Genomic DNA, 14,601 nt, shown 5'->3' with positions numbered 1-14,601 from the left:
ATGCCATTCATGTAATCATAATAATAACAATAATAACAACAGGAGAAGTTTTGTCACATGACCTCTTTTTAGCCTTGAGTGGGGTAGCTTTCTTCAGTGTGCTAATCAGGTTGTTATTGAAGGCGATAACCACCTCAACTATTGAGCAGCTCACACCACAAGGATCAAAGGAACTTACAATCTCAGAGAAGTCTCTTTCTGCCACAGCTTTCAGGAGTATGAGACTCTAACACTTTCTCACTAGTTCCAATGCCAATGAGTGGCCTTGGTGACCTTTACGTCCCTCCATATGGACTTTCTAGTTTACCTGCTAGTTTAATGCATGAAATCTATAGGCCAGCTGAGGATGGGCATGCCCCTATAGTCTGGTTCCTCCCGAGATTCCTGCCCATCACCACTGTTTGAGGGCTTTTCTCCCCATAAGGGAGTAGTTTACCTCATATGCTATTTGGGGGCTTATGGCTGATATGTTTAAGTCCCTTCTGTGTTCCTCTGTAAAGTGTCTTTGGGACAGTCTCCCGTGAAAAGCGTTATACAAATAAAATTGGATTGAATGTTGAGTAAGTTCAAGGCTTTCAAGTCGATTCATGAATTCCACACCCTTAAGAGTCCGCATTGTTGCTGATATGGATGCTCAAATCTTTTAAATTATTTTTCAATTTAAAATTTTTTAAATTATTCTGTCATATTTGGTGATAAAGAGAGTGGCCAGCTGGGAGAAACAGAGACAGATGCCTCAGGTGGCCGGTGTATTGTTATAATAAGTACTGCGGGTTTGGTTATAGAACAGAGAAAGGGGCAGGACTTACATATACCCAGAGATGGAACCCGGAGTTCCATCAGATCAACAGGGTAGTGTACTGGATCTGTTTCTGATTAGCCTGATTACGCTTTGTGAACGATGTATGGTTTGGTCAGTAAAAAAGGCTGATCTACCTGTGTGGTGAGTTACTGAATGTACAATTCCCATTGTGTGTGTGTGTGTGTGTGTGTGTGTGTGTGTGTGGGTGTGTGTTTTTGTTTTACAATTATAGCCATTCCAAATATTCTTAATGACCCTGCTGAAACAAACAGCTCAAGCTAGGTTTTGAAACAGCTGGTAGCTGGTATTTCAAGCTGGTCATAGCTGGATTTTACACCAGGGGAGACCATGGTTTGGAAGCTGAACTGTTGTTTTGCTGACCCAAAATCTGCACCACTGCCTTGAAGTGGTTTAGCTGAGTGAAATGATTGGTCTGTTGTTCTGCTAACAGCAGAATTGAATTTCAATACGAACAGATTTAGAGCAGGACGACACCATTAAATCACATCCCTGCCTGCTCTGGACAAGATGGCCAAACAACCAATCCCGTTGTGTCTACAGAAGCTTTATATATATTGATTAGACAAAGCAAACTAAGCAAAGCGACTTACAGTTGATTAGACTAAGCAGGAGCCAATCCCCCCTGGGGCAATGTGGAGTTAAACTGAAGGGCCCAACAGCTGGGGATTGAACCTCCAACCATGCGATCAAGCACCTTACCCAGTACTGCTGATGTTTTCAATGTAAAAGATTTAGGCTACATATTCTATTTTTTAATTTTAATTTTTATGTTTTCATCATGAAAAAGCAATGACAATCTAAAGTTGGAGATTCCAATGATTCCAAAACAGCTGTTTGTTTTCTGAATCTGATTGGCCGGGCTTCCTGAGGGGCAGGGTCAGGACCACACAGTTGTTTGCAGCATGTAGGTTTGAGTTAAAATGGAAGTGGTTTCATTCAAAAAAAATATTCAGTCAGAGTGAACTGGTTTAATTGTCATTTTGAATCGTTTTTACATTGATTGTGAATTCAATGCACAAGCAAAGCCCTCTTGGAAACCAAGTACACATGAATGGCATCAAATCTTTAATTTGACTGGGTGAGGCACGTGCTCTTTAATTTAATGTTTAAGTTTTTATCGGATTGGCAGAACCACATGCTCGTTAATTAATGTCATTAAATCTCTCACTGAACGGGTCGAGCAGCTGAGAGCCACTTCAGGGGATGAGGGCAGATTCACACTGCTGTATCCTGGCTGTGGCTGCAGAAGCCTGGCAGTATCTGGGCAGTGACTGGGCTGTGCAGTGCATGGTGACTGGGTTGTGACTGGGCTATGCAGTGGGCTGTGCACTAGGCAGTGTCTGGGCTGTGACTGGGCAGTGCAGTGAGCTATGCAGTGAGCTATGCCGTGGGCTGTGACTGGAATGTGACTGGACTGTGACTGGACTGTGACTGGGCAGTGCAGTGGCCAGTGCGGTGGGCCGTGACTGGACTGTGACTGGACTGTGACTGGACTGTGACTGGGCAGTGCAGTGGCCAGTGCGGTGGGCCGTGACTGGACTGTGACTGGACTGTGAGTGGGCTGCAGCGGGCTGTTTGCTGTTTGCCGTTTGCTCTGCTGATGGAAATCGACAGGGCTCCAGGCTTTCTGGGTCAGGGTAATGGCAGTCTTCCCCGTGGGATCCTACTCAGGGCCTGGCGGGTCTGGTGACTTTAGAGGAAGTTACTGGTGAGAGCAGGACAGAGGCTGGGCGTGTCCCCCTGCATTTCTCTGTCCGCATATCCGACTGTGTCATCAGTCAAATGAGTGATTGTCCTTTAAAAAGAGCAGCCTTCTCTTGTGCATCTGTTCACTTGATTCAGACCGGTCTTGGCACGATGGCACAGTTAAATGTAGCACCAACAATCACCCGGTCACTTAGACTCTCCATTCTGATGCTTGGTCTGAACAACAGCTGAACCTCTTGCCCATGTCTGTATGCTTTTTATGCACCGAGTTGCTGCCGCATGATTGGCTGATGAGATCAAGACATTAACGTACCTAATAAAGTGGCCAGTGAGTATTTAAACAGCTTGCTACCTAATATTTATGCCTCTTTAACAGGCCTATCAGTGTGCTTCTGGAACACAAGGTTTTGTTTTGCAGATGTCAGTTATGGTTCTGTGGCCAGTTGTCAGGGAAGGCTGTCATCCTGAATTCAAAGATAAATGTCTCTAATTACTGTGAAATAATGAAACTGCTGTTTCAGAATATAGACCGCGGTGTAGCACATCAACAGGGGCGCAGATTAAACAGGTGAGAAATTCCCGTGTGGTTTCACAAGCACAAACAGGCCTTACACCGAGAAAAAACGTCAAACCTTATTGAAGCTTGGAATAAAAACTCATGCACAATGGTCTGAGCAGAGAAGGCTTGGAAAATCACGGAGCTAACACAAAGTACCTGAACCGTCTGAAAATCGCAAACATGATGTAATACTGACCAACGTTAATTTGCTTTGACCAAAACGACTCGAGAACTCATTGAATCTGGTGATATCATGCCCGCCTGCCAACTGCTTTCTGAAGTCCATTCTCCATTAATCTGGCCGCAGTTCATCCGTACAGAACTGCCAATCAGTGCTCCGCCAGCCATTCACCCTTTCAGTCCCAAGAGTGGCATACGGCACTCAAGCGTAACTACCGCAAAATCCCAAGAGTGCCATACAGCACTCTCCACCTTATACCTTTTCAACCAATCAAAACGACTGCTATTGGAATGCCGCTATTGTTTTGATCCCATATTAAAACCCTCCTAAATTCTCTCAACGTTCTCAGCTTTCTCAACCAAAGCCAAAATCCCTCGGGATTTGGGTGGAGCCACTTCATACTGGGCTTGGCACTGAAAGGGTTAAACAGACGGCATCAGGAAGTGGATAAATGATCTCTCCCTCTCCACTTCACTTCCAGATGCTGTCTGTTTATCACTCTCTCTCTCTCTGTGTCTGTCTCTCTCTCTCTCTGTTTCTCTCTCCCTCTCTCTCTCTTCCTCTCCCTCTTTCTCCCTCTCCCTCTCCCTCCCTCTGTCTCTCTCAGCCTCAGGGGATCAGGGCAGAATGAGAATGGAAGACCTTGCAGACTTCCTGTTGGCCGAGATATTGACGCAGTGAGCAGTGAGCAGTTCTAGGTGCACACTTAAGTGTGATGTCACTGGGCGCTTTTGCAGTTGCTGTGAGCTCCGAACTGGAAAAAGCTATAAAATATGAGTTTTGTTAGAAACTTTGTTCAAAAACTTGTCACTGTCATTTTTCTAAACTTTTTGATATAATGTCAGACACATTGAATTAAACACACACACGCACACACACACACCTCAAAATCTGCTTGCAAGAGCGGAATCATCTGACAGATGTTATTGTGGTTGCACTGAACTGGGAAATTAATCTGGCTCACATAAGTTGCTTTTCTGATTGTCAGCATTTGTTTGTTTGTGTGTGAGAGGGAGAGAGAGGGAGAGGGAGGGAGAGAGAGAGAGAGAGAGAGGGAGAGGGAGGGAGAGGGAGAGGGAGAGGGAGGGAGAGAGAGTTGGGAAGAGGGGGGAGAAAGAGAGTGCAGGGCATCACTTCACTGAAGCGTAACAGAAAATAAGGGAAGTATGAACATAACTGCCACTGTCAGCCGTACGCACACACGCACTCACATACGCACACACACACTCACATACGCACACACGCACACACACACACTCACATACGCACACACACACGCACGCATGCACACACACACACATAAAGTAGCAAGATGGTAACAATCTTTGTGCCTTGTACTACAGTGTTTCACCGATATTGAATAATGAAGCTACAAGTCCTGTTTTCTACTGTTTTTTAACACCCACAGCCAGGCTCTGCTGCTCTCCTCTGCCTGCAGCTCGGTTCCCACAGACCCGTCTGTTCAAGAGGAAGTGCAGAGCAGGCAGCAGGTGCTGTTGGTTTAAGGAGGGATGGCCATCTCGTTTGCTTACATTAACCGGGAGAACAAACCAATGATTCACCTTTACAGTCCTGATGAGCCAAGAGGCCTCAGACCTGTAAATGTCTTTACGATGTGACAAAACTTAGTAAGCTTACAAATAAAGTGCTTTACCACAATAACTATGCCCTGTTAATGTTCCCATAATGCAGTGTTGTATCCCTTCTGATCAGCGGATGCATGAGTGTTTACATTGTTGTGACTCTATTCAGGCTCTGAAAAAAACGCACTTTTTGAAATGGTCTGAATCAGAAATTTGTCTCACCGGACTGGTGAAAGTTATCACCCCTGGCAACAGTATCAACCAGCCCAGTGTGGAGGGGTCTTCACAGTACACTCAGGTCCTAGGACATTTTAACCCTCTGAAGTCTGTGTTCTGGAACTCTACTGCTTTGAATTCCAAGTTTGTGTTCTAGAACTCCGCTGCAAGTAGTGATTGTCACATCAGCATTAGAACGTTCAGTTAAGAACATTCTGATCATGTATCTGTGACCTCACACCTTAAACTGTGAATGACCCTGATAAGAAATTACACTCTCTGCATCTGCCAGGAATGCTGCAGCAACTGAAGACAGAGCTCCATGAAACGCATAACACACACACACACACACACAAACACACACACACAGATCACACATGCACACACACAGAGCACTTCATTCTGGAAGGAAACGTAAAGGCAAGGCTTCTGATGATGGACAGCCTGTGGTCCATTGTGCAACAGCAGAACAGACCTGTTGTTATTGGCAACTGGAACATGCAGCAGGTTATTGCTGGGGGGCAATAGACACATGTTGGAATCAGACAGAGCTGTAAAACAGCTAGACTGCAATAAACGCTTTAAGCAAAGCTCCAGGTCCAGCAATACAGGCTTTTGTTTATGTGTGCCTTCAGAAAACAATTTGTGATTAGCGGTGATTAGACAGCAGAGATTTTTTATAGGATATGTGAAGCTATTGTTCCTGAAAAGAATTTTACAACCCCTTATGAAAATGGAGTATACTGAACATATTATATATCAAAAAAAATATGTCAAGGTATTGAAGCCTTGGCTAAAAACGTGCAAACTCAGAAGCTACAAAAGTACTCATTGCGTTTTATATCCGAACAAATCCAGAAAACGCAGCTGTGTTTGGGGGGCAGTCTTTCTCGAGCAGGAGCAGAAGGGCAGCCATCTTTGGAGGAATTGGAAACGAGAGGGTTTGGGTTTCAGCTGACTCCGAATGATTGTGTGTTTTTTGTTTTTTTTTTCTTCTGCAAGTGTCTAAACCAGGGATCGCCGTCTCGTAACTTCTGGACGACATCAATCGCTGGATACGGCTGTTTATGACTTTCATAAAGTTTATTATACATCTGATATTGCGCGTACACTTTGGACCTGAGAGTCTGTTCAGAAGGTATCTGTTAAGGTCCCGACAGAACCTTTTTTCAATGTCTGTTATATGAGGGCCAGATTTGGGGGGAGTACTGTCCAAACATTTCCACGCATATATAATGTATAAAAGACATCCAGCTATTCTCTGTAGCTGCAGACCCAGGCAGTGTGACCCTTTATAATGCACACTGACAATGCCTTCCTCTGTGTCTCCTGGGGATCTATGGGTTAAAACATGGCCGGCCAAATTTGCCCCTCAGACTGCCAGTAGAATTCTTTTTTCAAAGCGGTTCGTTAGTTTGCTAAAGCTGATTGCATTTGTCTTTATATTTGATAAGCAATTGATAAGATATATGGAATATATATCAAAATATCTTGAAGCACTGAATGAAGCTTCATCCCAAATGTGCTCGGGCGCTTGCCGAAAGTGAAGGCTGTCCGGCCTAAATCCCTGTTCCTCAATTCACGCCCGTTACCTGGGAGAGGCAGCTGTGAGCTCAGTCTGGCCAATCGGGAGCACTAATTGTTCAGTTAATGACCCGGGAGAAATGGGTAAAGAAGGGATTTGACTGTCCCTGGCCTGGGTGCTGCAGGTTTCAGTCTCACGTGTGGCGGCTGGGTGATGGCGTAGCTTCAGATGTCACCAGAGAAGCAGCAACACGTCTTCCGTAAAGGGCAAAACAGCATTATACAAAGTATAAAGTATCATATTGGAAATGTCACTCTACCGGAAATCTGATTTGACTGCTTTGTAAGTACTGCTTGGATTGAATCAACATTTGCCCTTGACGTTGACTTCCAAATGAGCAATCTCTTTATTCGAGAAATGCTCTTCAAAACAAAAACTTGTTTATTTTGGCCATTACGGAGCTCTCCAATCTGTGGTTTGCAGAAAAAATAAGCGTTTGTCAAGGACATATGTTGAATAAGTCCAGACCTACACATTTTCAAACACCCACTCATGCTGGCATTACAACTACAATATTTGTCATAATTAATTTCCTGATTTATTAATTGCATTTTTACTCTCAGCAGTTCAGCTGTCCGGCAATGCATGGGCTGCTACAAAAAGCACAGATACTTTACACTCCCCTGAGATCTAAACACAAGCGAGGCAAGAAAAAGCCTAAATAAAAAATGCCACTGCTTAAATTCTACATAATAGGACTGCGAGAGTCCCGTATGCATTACAATGAGATCTCGCCTAAAGCAAAACAGTGTTTTGTTCGTGTTTTGTTAAGGTCTATTCATGTGTACCTGCGAATTGCAACAGGTGTACAAAGCCAAAAAGCTGCCCGAATGCTTGCGCATCCTCAGTGACCCTCCCACTTCCTTATCTAAAAACCCACTGCTCCGTTTTGAGAGTAATCGAGCCTTTTCATATCTGCTCAGTGATAAGAGCAAATAAAGACTTCTGTGTTCCATCACATTGATAAATGAAAAATGATTCGCACCCGTCAAAGGAAAAAAATAAACGATAAATAACGGCTGAAAATGTAACGGGTCAGACTTTTAAAAACGTGTAGGCTCGCGCTCGGCGACAACAATGCGAGCGCTAGGACCGCTGCAGGCCGAGAGTCCGTTGATAACGGGGCAGCATGCAGTTCCCTCATGATCAGCTGGCTGCTGTAACTTTCCAGCACCGTAATCCGTAAACTCACTTTGCTTCTTTTTTTTTTTTTTGATATGGCTCATGGAATTATATGACGTGCCATTGTGGCAGAACTCCGGGGGGGACATAATGACTGAACCTTCTTCAAACCTGCAACACAAGAACGAAAACAGCAGTTGCAAAACAGTAATTACTGATGTTGCTTCGCCGTTGACGGAAGCTGCCGTGTTAGCACAAGGGATTCACATTTTAATCTGCGTTTATTCCGTTTTTTTCCACAGTATTTACCTTGGTACTCAGTGTGCACTGGTCTCATGTTCAGTCCTTCACGCCGCCTCAAGCCATTGGCGTGGGTTTCATTTCAGCTTTGGGGGGAGACGCACTGCTCGCGTATTCAAATGTCAAGTCTCACAAGCATAATGAGCTTGGGACCGATTCATATGAAAGTATTAGGGGTGAATACGTCTCTCCAAAACCGACACGTAGGCTATGACTTTAGCCGCCCGGAGCGACAATATCGTCCGGTACACGTGAACCAGCGTTGGCTGTGATCTCCGCGTCATATGCCAAGCCTTTGCGGCCGTGTCCTTCAATTTCATTAGCCGTGATTAGAGCGCTGAGCAGTGGAGGTCCGGCTCGCACAGAGGGGAAACCGTCTCCGGCGTCATAAACCACTGTCGCCAGGGCAGCCTGGACGGGCTAGTGATTGATCGGACTAATTAAACAGGGTATTATGGGTAAAAAGGAAAAAGAAAAGGTTACAAGTGGATTAGCTCGGTCCCACTCTACAGGTGGTAAAAAATAAACAATTAGGCTAATAAATGGAAAAGGCTGACGGAAAAAAGATTTCAGTTTGCGGTAGCCTACTGAAGAATTTATCAAATTAAGGCCAATAACGTTTCCCCCCCCCTTCACACCCCCTTCAGGGACGTGCCGGTATAGAGTCTTGTAATATCAACCTGCTGTAATACGACAATGACACATGACCGTTCAGAGCTGAGGGATCCTTGTCATCGCCATCCATCACCGGACCACGGGGTCCATTTTAAAACGACGCCTTCCCGACCTCGCCACTCCCCCCTCCAGCCCCGACTCGCTGCTGCCCGGCTGGTGTTCGAGGGGGCTCCGGTTACGTATCTGGCGCTAAGCCTGCGGCTATAACTGAGCGTAGCCTGCCTTCCGCTCGCTGTCAACCAAAGAGAACGAGGCCGAGGAAAAGCCGTTAGGCATCGCGCATCCTCATCCTCCTGTTCGACAGCTGTCACCTGAATCCTTCCGGTCAGAACTACCTGAAGCCGAGCTACACAATGTGTCACGCGCACGACCTCTCTTTGGTCCGCCGCTTGAGAAAAGTCAATTCAGTCGTAACGCTGACCCTTTCTCTCAACCTAAAGCCTATTTCACCGACGTTAAATAAAAAAATATATATTCATGACATGCTCCCACACCTCTCAATTTCGGTGGGAGAGGACGGGAGGTACTGCTGTTAACCACGGTTGTGTACATGTTGGAGTGAGGTGCAGGGATGGCTGGATTTTGGTGAATGCGGAGAGATTACAGGAGTTAAGAACTTGTAGACAGCTTGGGCCCCCTTCTGCTTCTCCGCAAGGCACTGGCATGTCAGCCCCACAACAGCCCACACAAGACTGTTAGGGCCTTCCAGCACTCTCAGGACAGACGTGTTAAAAACAACACAATCTCATAACTTGTTATTTTTAACACACCTCCATGTGTAGTTAAGTACAACACGGCCTGTAGTTTAGTGGTCAGGGCGGCCCGTAGCGTAGTGGCTAAGGTACATGACTGGGACCCGCAAGGTCGGTGGTTCGACCCCCGGTGCAACCACAACAAGATCCACTCAGCCGTTGGGCCCTTAACCCTGCATTGCCCCAGGGGAGGATTGTCTCCTGCTTAGTCTAATCAACTGTACATCCCTCTGGATAAGAGCGTCTGCAAAATGCCATTAATGTAATGTAATGTAATGTAATGTCATGTAAATGTGACACATTTTGTGTAAAAAGTTTCCCTTTGTAACTCGTAAATCGTATGTTCATATCGCACAAAGGTAGTACCTTTGCCGTAAAATGTGTTGAAAGTAAAGCAAAAAGTAGTAACACAAAACACAGTATGAAAGTGTGCCATCTCTCAGACTGATAAGAAGGTCTTTCCTGAGCTGGTGTGTCCATTATCAGCTAAGAAGTTAAACACAATCTGCACTATTTGATTCAATTTGCTTGACTAAAATAAATGTGTTTTTTTTCTTTCTTTTTTTTGTCCCCAATCCTTGATACAGGCCCCACTGTCCTTGTCACAGGGAATAGCTGTTAAATGCCAGTTGTCATGACAACCTGGATTATCAACAATCAGGAGAAGTCATATTGACACTGGCTCCTGCAGCTCAGTGCCTGTAGAGTAAAAACACAGGTATGAAATGAAAGTGTTTGGGAATAAAAACACGGGTTTGAAATGAAAGTGTTTTGGTGGGGGGAGGGGGGGGTGCATTGATCAGTGAACAGGCCTCCTGATCAATGCATTAGCACTGAAAACCCAGATGTGTCCTCTTTGCCACTTCCCACTTAATTACAGTGAGTGGTCACTTAAATTACACCCTGCACTGACGAGTCTTTCTCGAACACAGGCAGTCAGGGGGCAGAGGCGGGGTGGGGGGGACTTAGATGCAGTTGGGAGGGGGGTCAAATAATCTGTACCCACAAACTTTGGGTCCTGAAAAATGATCAGCACAGGGTGAGGGTTAATTCCAAGAACTGCGCTAAGGTTTAATAAACGTGACCGTTTGCCAGTATGTTTGTTTGTGGTCTTACAACGTCAGGTGCTGGAACTTAACCATCTCCTCATAAATCATGCTGATGTCAACACAAAGCTCTGGCACAGTTTTAGAGACTGGTTCAAATCTAGCTATCAATTTCACACCGGTTTAAGAGAGGGGGTGAAAGAGGATGCTTTAATACTCCGCGCGAATGTTTTTTTAAATCCATGCTGTGTTTACAGCGTCAGTGCGACCGTTGCCCCATCATATGAGCAGCGTGGGGGAGATATGACATTTTAATGTTGCTTTTTCTTACCTGTAGTTCGCACCAGGCCACTTCCACCGTCGTCTCCGTGTCCAGGCCTTTGTATACTGTCTTGAACGACCCTCTCCCGATTTCAATGTTGAATTTGAGGAACCTGCCGTCATGTGACGTCGCCACGGCTTTGGTCTCGATTTCATCCTTCTCTTCTTGGTCCCATTTGCTGTCGAATGGGGTGCGCGATAAAGTCACCTTTTTTTGAGTGATTTCGTCCGAACTGTCGGAGCTGTCCGGCGTGCTTTCGCTTCGCTCCCTCGTTTGCCAATCGTTAATGGAAGGAATAGGGTCTGGAGTGTGGGAACCGAGGGAGGCGTTGCTTTTAGGATCGGGACTAGAGGCAAGAGGTGCAGGTGGCGTCGTGTCAATCTTCTTCTCGTCCGCACTGGACTCGGATGAAATGTTATCAGCGGACCAGGAAAGTGTCTTAGAAAGAGGCCCGTCGTAAACTTGCGAGTCGAGATCCATGCTATTTAATTTGTTTAATCTGTAAGAGTTTCGTCTCGAGTTTGCCGAGTGTCTCCGTCGCCGCGGGGGCAATCTGGTGGACAGGCGAGAATCGTCGTCCAAACCTACAGGTAGTTTGGGGAAGCTATGTCCCGCAAGATCTACTTCAGTTTGAGACATTGTAAAGACGCAATACCGAACCTTATATAAGTCAGAAACGGTCTACTACTATTTGGTATTGGGCTACTTAATTCTGTGTTGATTTAAAGGGCTAGAGTGATATTGGTCACGCACATGAACATTGTTACAAGTAGCCTAGGCTAATAAAAGAAATGACACCCTATAATACAAGGAGAAATTAGCTTGTTTTGTAAAATTACACAAATATCTATTACGTTGTAAAAAGTATTCCAATTCGCAATTAAAAAAAACTATAAATAACGATATGCCTTTTTGCCTATATTTTATGTTTCTTACTGGAAAAATACGAATAGGTAACGCAGTCGATATTACTGTTAATATAAAACAGTGTTGTTTTTAAAGGCACTAACACAGTGATTTAACAGAACGAAGTTTCAAAATAGATTTAGATAAATAAACAATTTTCGCGATCTCCGCGCTCACGGAACGAATATCTGAAAGTCGCACTTTACATTTAAAATTAAAGTTATTATAAACATCCGCAAATATAATCCAATCCGGAAATCTTGAAAAAATAAAAATAAAATAGCGTTCAATCCATGTATTCCCAAACCGTGCTCTCTCCGCGCTTCACGCCCGTCGGCAGTCACCTCTCCAAGCGTTTTGACTCACTGCCTTCGGTGTCAACACTGTGCGGACGGCGAGCCGTGCACCGTGTGCGCGCCCGCGCGGCTCCTCCTCCTCCTGGAACACCTTTCCCGATTGTGCGCGGGTCTTGAGAAATAGAGTAACATAAACCGCACCGAGAGGTGACCCATCATTCAGTTCTCAGTGTTACTGTCCCAGAATAGCATCGTGCTAGCGAGGTTGACTGCAGTTCAGTTAGCACACATAACGAATGCTTGCTTATGCATAACCCCACAATTTTTTGTCCATCGTAGTTTACGGGTTACACTTCGCGATACATTTTAATGCGAGATCACCATTTGAAAGAAGGACGCTTAAACACGTGTCTGGACTGGCAATAAAACGACGCATTCCACTGGTAGCATGCAAAAGGTCAAATGCGCACACCTGCCTTCTTCAGCCTGTGTCTTAATATAGGACTAGCATATGGCAATTCCGGCTGTAGATAAGCCCGTCTTTCTACTAGAAAAGATTACAGGCTTTTTTTGTGGTTAGTTTCAGAGACTAGATGTTCTGCATGAAGCGATTTATCCTGAATGTAGCGGAAGATAAAGACTGAGTTTCCCTACGTTTCATTCTTGTGGTGGGTTATCTTGGGGGAAATATGTGCAAAATCAGAAAATATGCTTTTTGAGATGGAGCTTTTTGTTTTTTAGTTGAATTGTTTTTTCGTTCAGTTCTCCCACCCTCTAAATCATCAAACACGAGGTATAACTCAGCCAGAAAACAACTCTAAATCATCAAACACAAGGTATAACTCAGCCAGAAAACAACTCTAAATCATCAAACACAAGGTATAACTAAGCCAGAAATAGCCTTCTTCTCAGGAAACTGAAGAAAACATACAAAGATTAGTCTGGTCTCTTTCAGCACTGGGATTGGTTACATTTTAATTCAGTCAGTTGTAAAAAAATTATTTCTCTTCAGTTAATCCACTGAAAAATCCTCAGTCAAGGCCATGGGCATTTCTTAGAAGTAAATATCAATTCATTTTTTTATTGACTGAATTGAACTTTGTTGAACTCGCACTGCTTCGAGAAAGCTAACGTTGTGTCTGAAGAGTACGTTCTGTGCGGACACGGATTGTTGTGGTTTTCTCCACACAGACTCTCTCTGTGACACGCATTCCCAAACCCCCCTCCCGTTCCCGCCTCTTCCCCGGAGCTGTCCCTGGAATCCGGCCGAGGCGGACCAGGGCGGGAAACAGCAGCGAGGATATGGACCATGTGACCGGTTCACGGCAGGTCACGGAACCGCCTAACGGTGACTGTGGGGCCCCCCACACGCCTAACGATGACTGTGCAATGCCCACACGCCTAACGGTGTCTGTGGGGTTCCCCACACGCCTAATGGTGTCTGTGCGGCACACAGTGGGCAGGTAAGCCCCTTCTCCACACTCTGAAAAAGGCTGCATTGGCTTGTCTACTCAGGGGAACCCTTTCTAGTGATATATGGAACCCAGTATCCCCAACAAAGAACCCTTCAGCTGGGGAGGGTTCCTCTATGGCAGGGACCCTCAACTCAGAATCTATCTCCAGTGCTCCTGATTGTCCAGGATGTCTTCACACCTGACCCAGGTAAAGGGAGGGTGAACAAACCTGACTCCCAGGTAAAGGGAGGGTGATCACACCTGACCCAGGTAAAGGGAGGGTGGAGAATGGTAAATGGCAGGCATTTATATAGCGCCTTTATCCAAAGCGCTGTACAATTGATGCTTCTCCATTCACCCATTCATACACACACTCACACACCGACGGCGATTGGCTGCCATGCAAGGCGCCGACCAGCTCGTCAGGAGCATTTGGGGCTTAGGTGTCTTGCTCAGAGACACTTCGACACAGCCCGGGCGGGGGATCGAACCGGCGACCCTCCGACTGCCAGACGACCGCTCTTACTGCCTGAGCCACGTCGCCCCCCGTGGCTCAGGCAGTTAGCCATGGGGGAAGCAGAAGCAGAAGGTGTCGGCCCTCGGGGACCGTGCAACGTGGATCCCTGCTGAGGACACAGCAGAGCCGCTGGATCCCTTTCTCCTGAGACTGCGCTGAACAACGGTCAACGTTCCCCATCCGGGCAGGTGCGGCAGCTTCCTCTGCTGCACGCAGAACATATGGTGAGGATGTCACACACACCCAGGGAGGAGAAAGCACTTCCATTCAGCAGGTGAGAGCCAGAACAATGGCCCTGATAGAGATCAGGGTCACATGACCTTTCCATTCAGGTGGGTCGCTGACAGGCCCTCATTTCCTGTGAAATTTGACAGTAGTTAGGAAACAGTAAAGATGATACATATCATACATGATGTGTTTAATATCTGACAACAAACCCTGTGTTTCATACGGTCTTTTCCCCTTTCCCTTGGATTTACACTGCAAAAAAGACAAAAAATAAGTAAAAGTATTTGAGTCTTAGATTGATATAAAATCTTATTTATTTTACTTTTTTA

At 45.6% G+C, this 14,601-nt stretch overlaps 1 protein-coding gene across 1 annotated transcript in view; it reads right to left on the bottom strand.

The window, feature by feature from the left end:
• wnk4b (WNK lysine deficient protein kinase 4b) overlaps positions 1-12,537 on the bottom strand; it is a 61,177-nt gene extending 48,640 nt beyond the window's left edge. The window contains exon 1 of the mRNA XM_061223947.1: positions 10,881-12,537. Coding sequence (XP_061079931.1) covers positions 10,881-11,510 — 630 coding nt within the window. The 5' untranslated portion in view covers positions 11,511-12,537. The remainder of the gene's footprint in view (positions 1-10,880) is intronic.
• Between the last annotated feature and the right edge of the window lie 2,064 nt (positions 12,538-14,601).

Source organism: Conger conger, chromosome 16, assembly GCF_963514075.1.
Source record: "Conger conger chromosome 16, fConCon1.1, whole genome shotgun sequence".
NCBI classification, from domain to species: Eukaryota; Metazoa; Chordata; class Actinopteri; order Anguilliformes; family Congridae; genus Conger; species Conger conger.
Note: the sequence above shows the minus strand (reverse complement) of the source record. Positions and strands in the feature narration are given on the sequence as shown.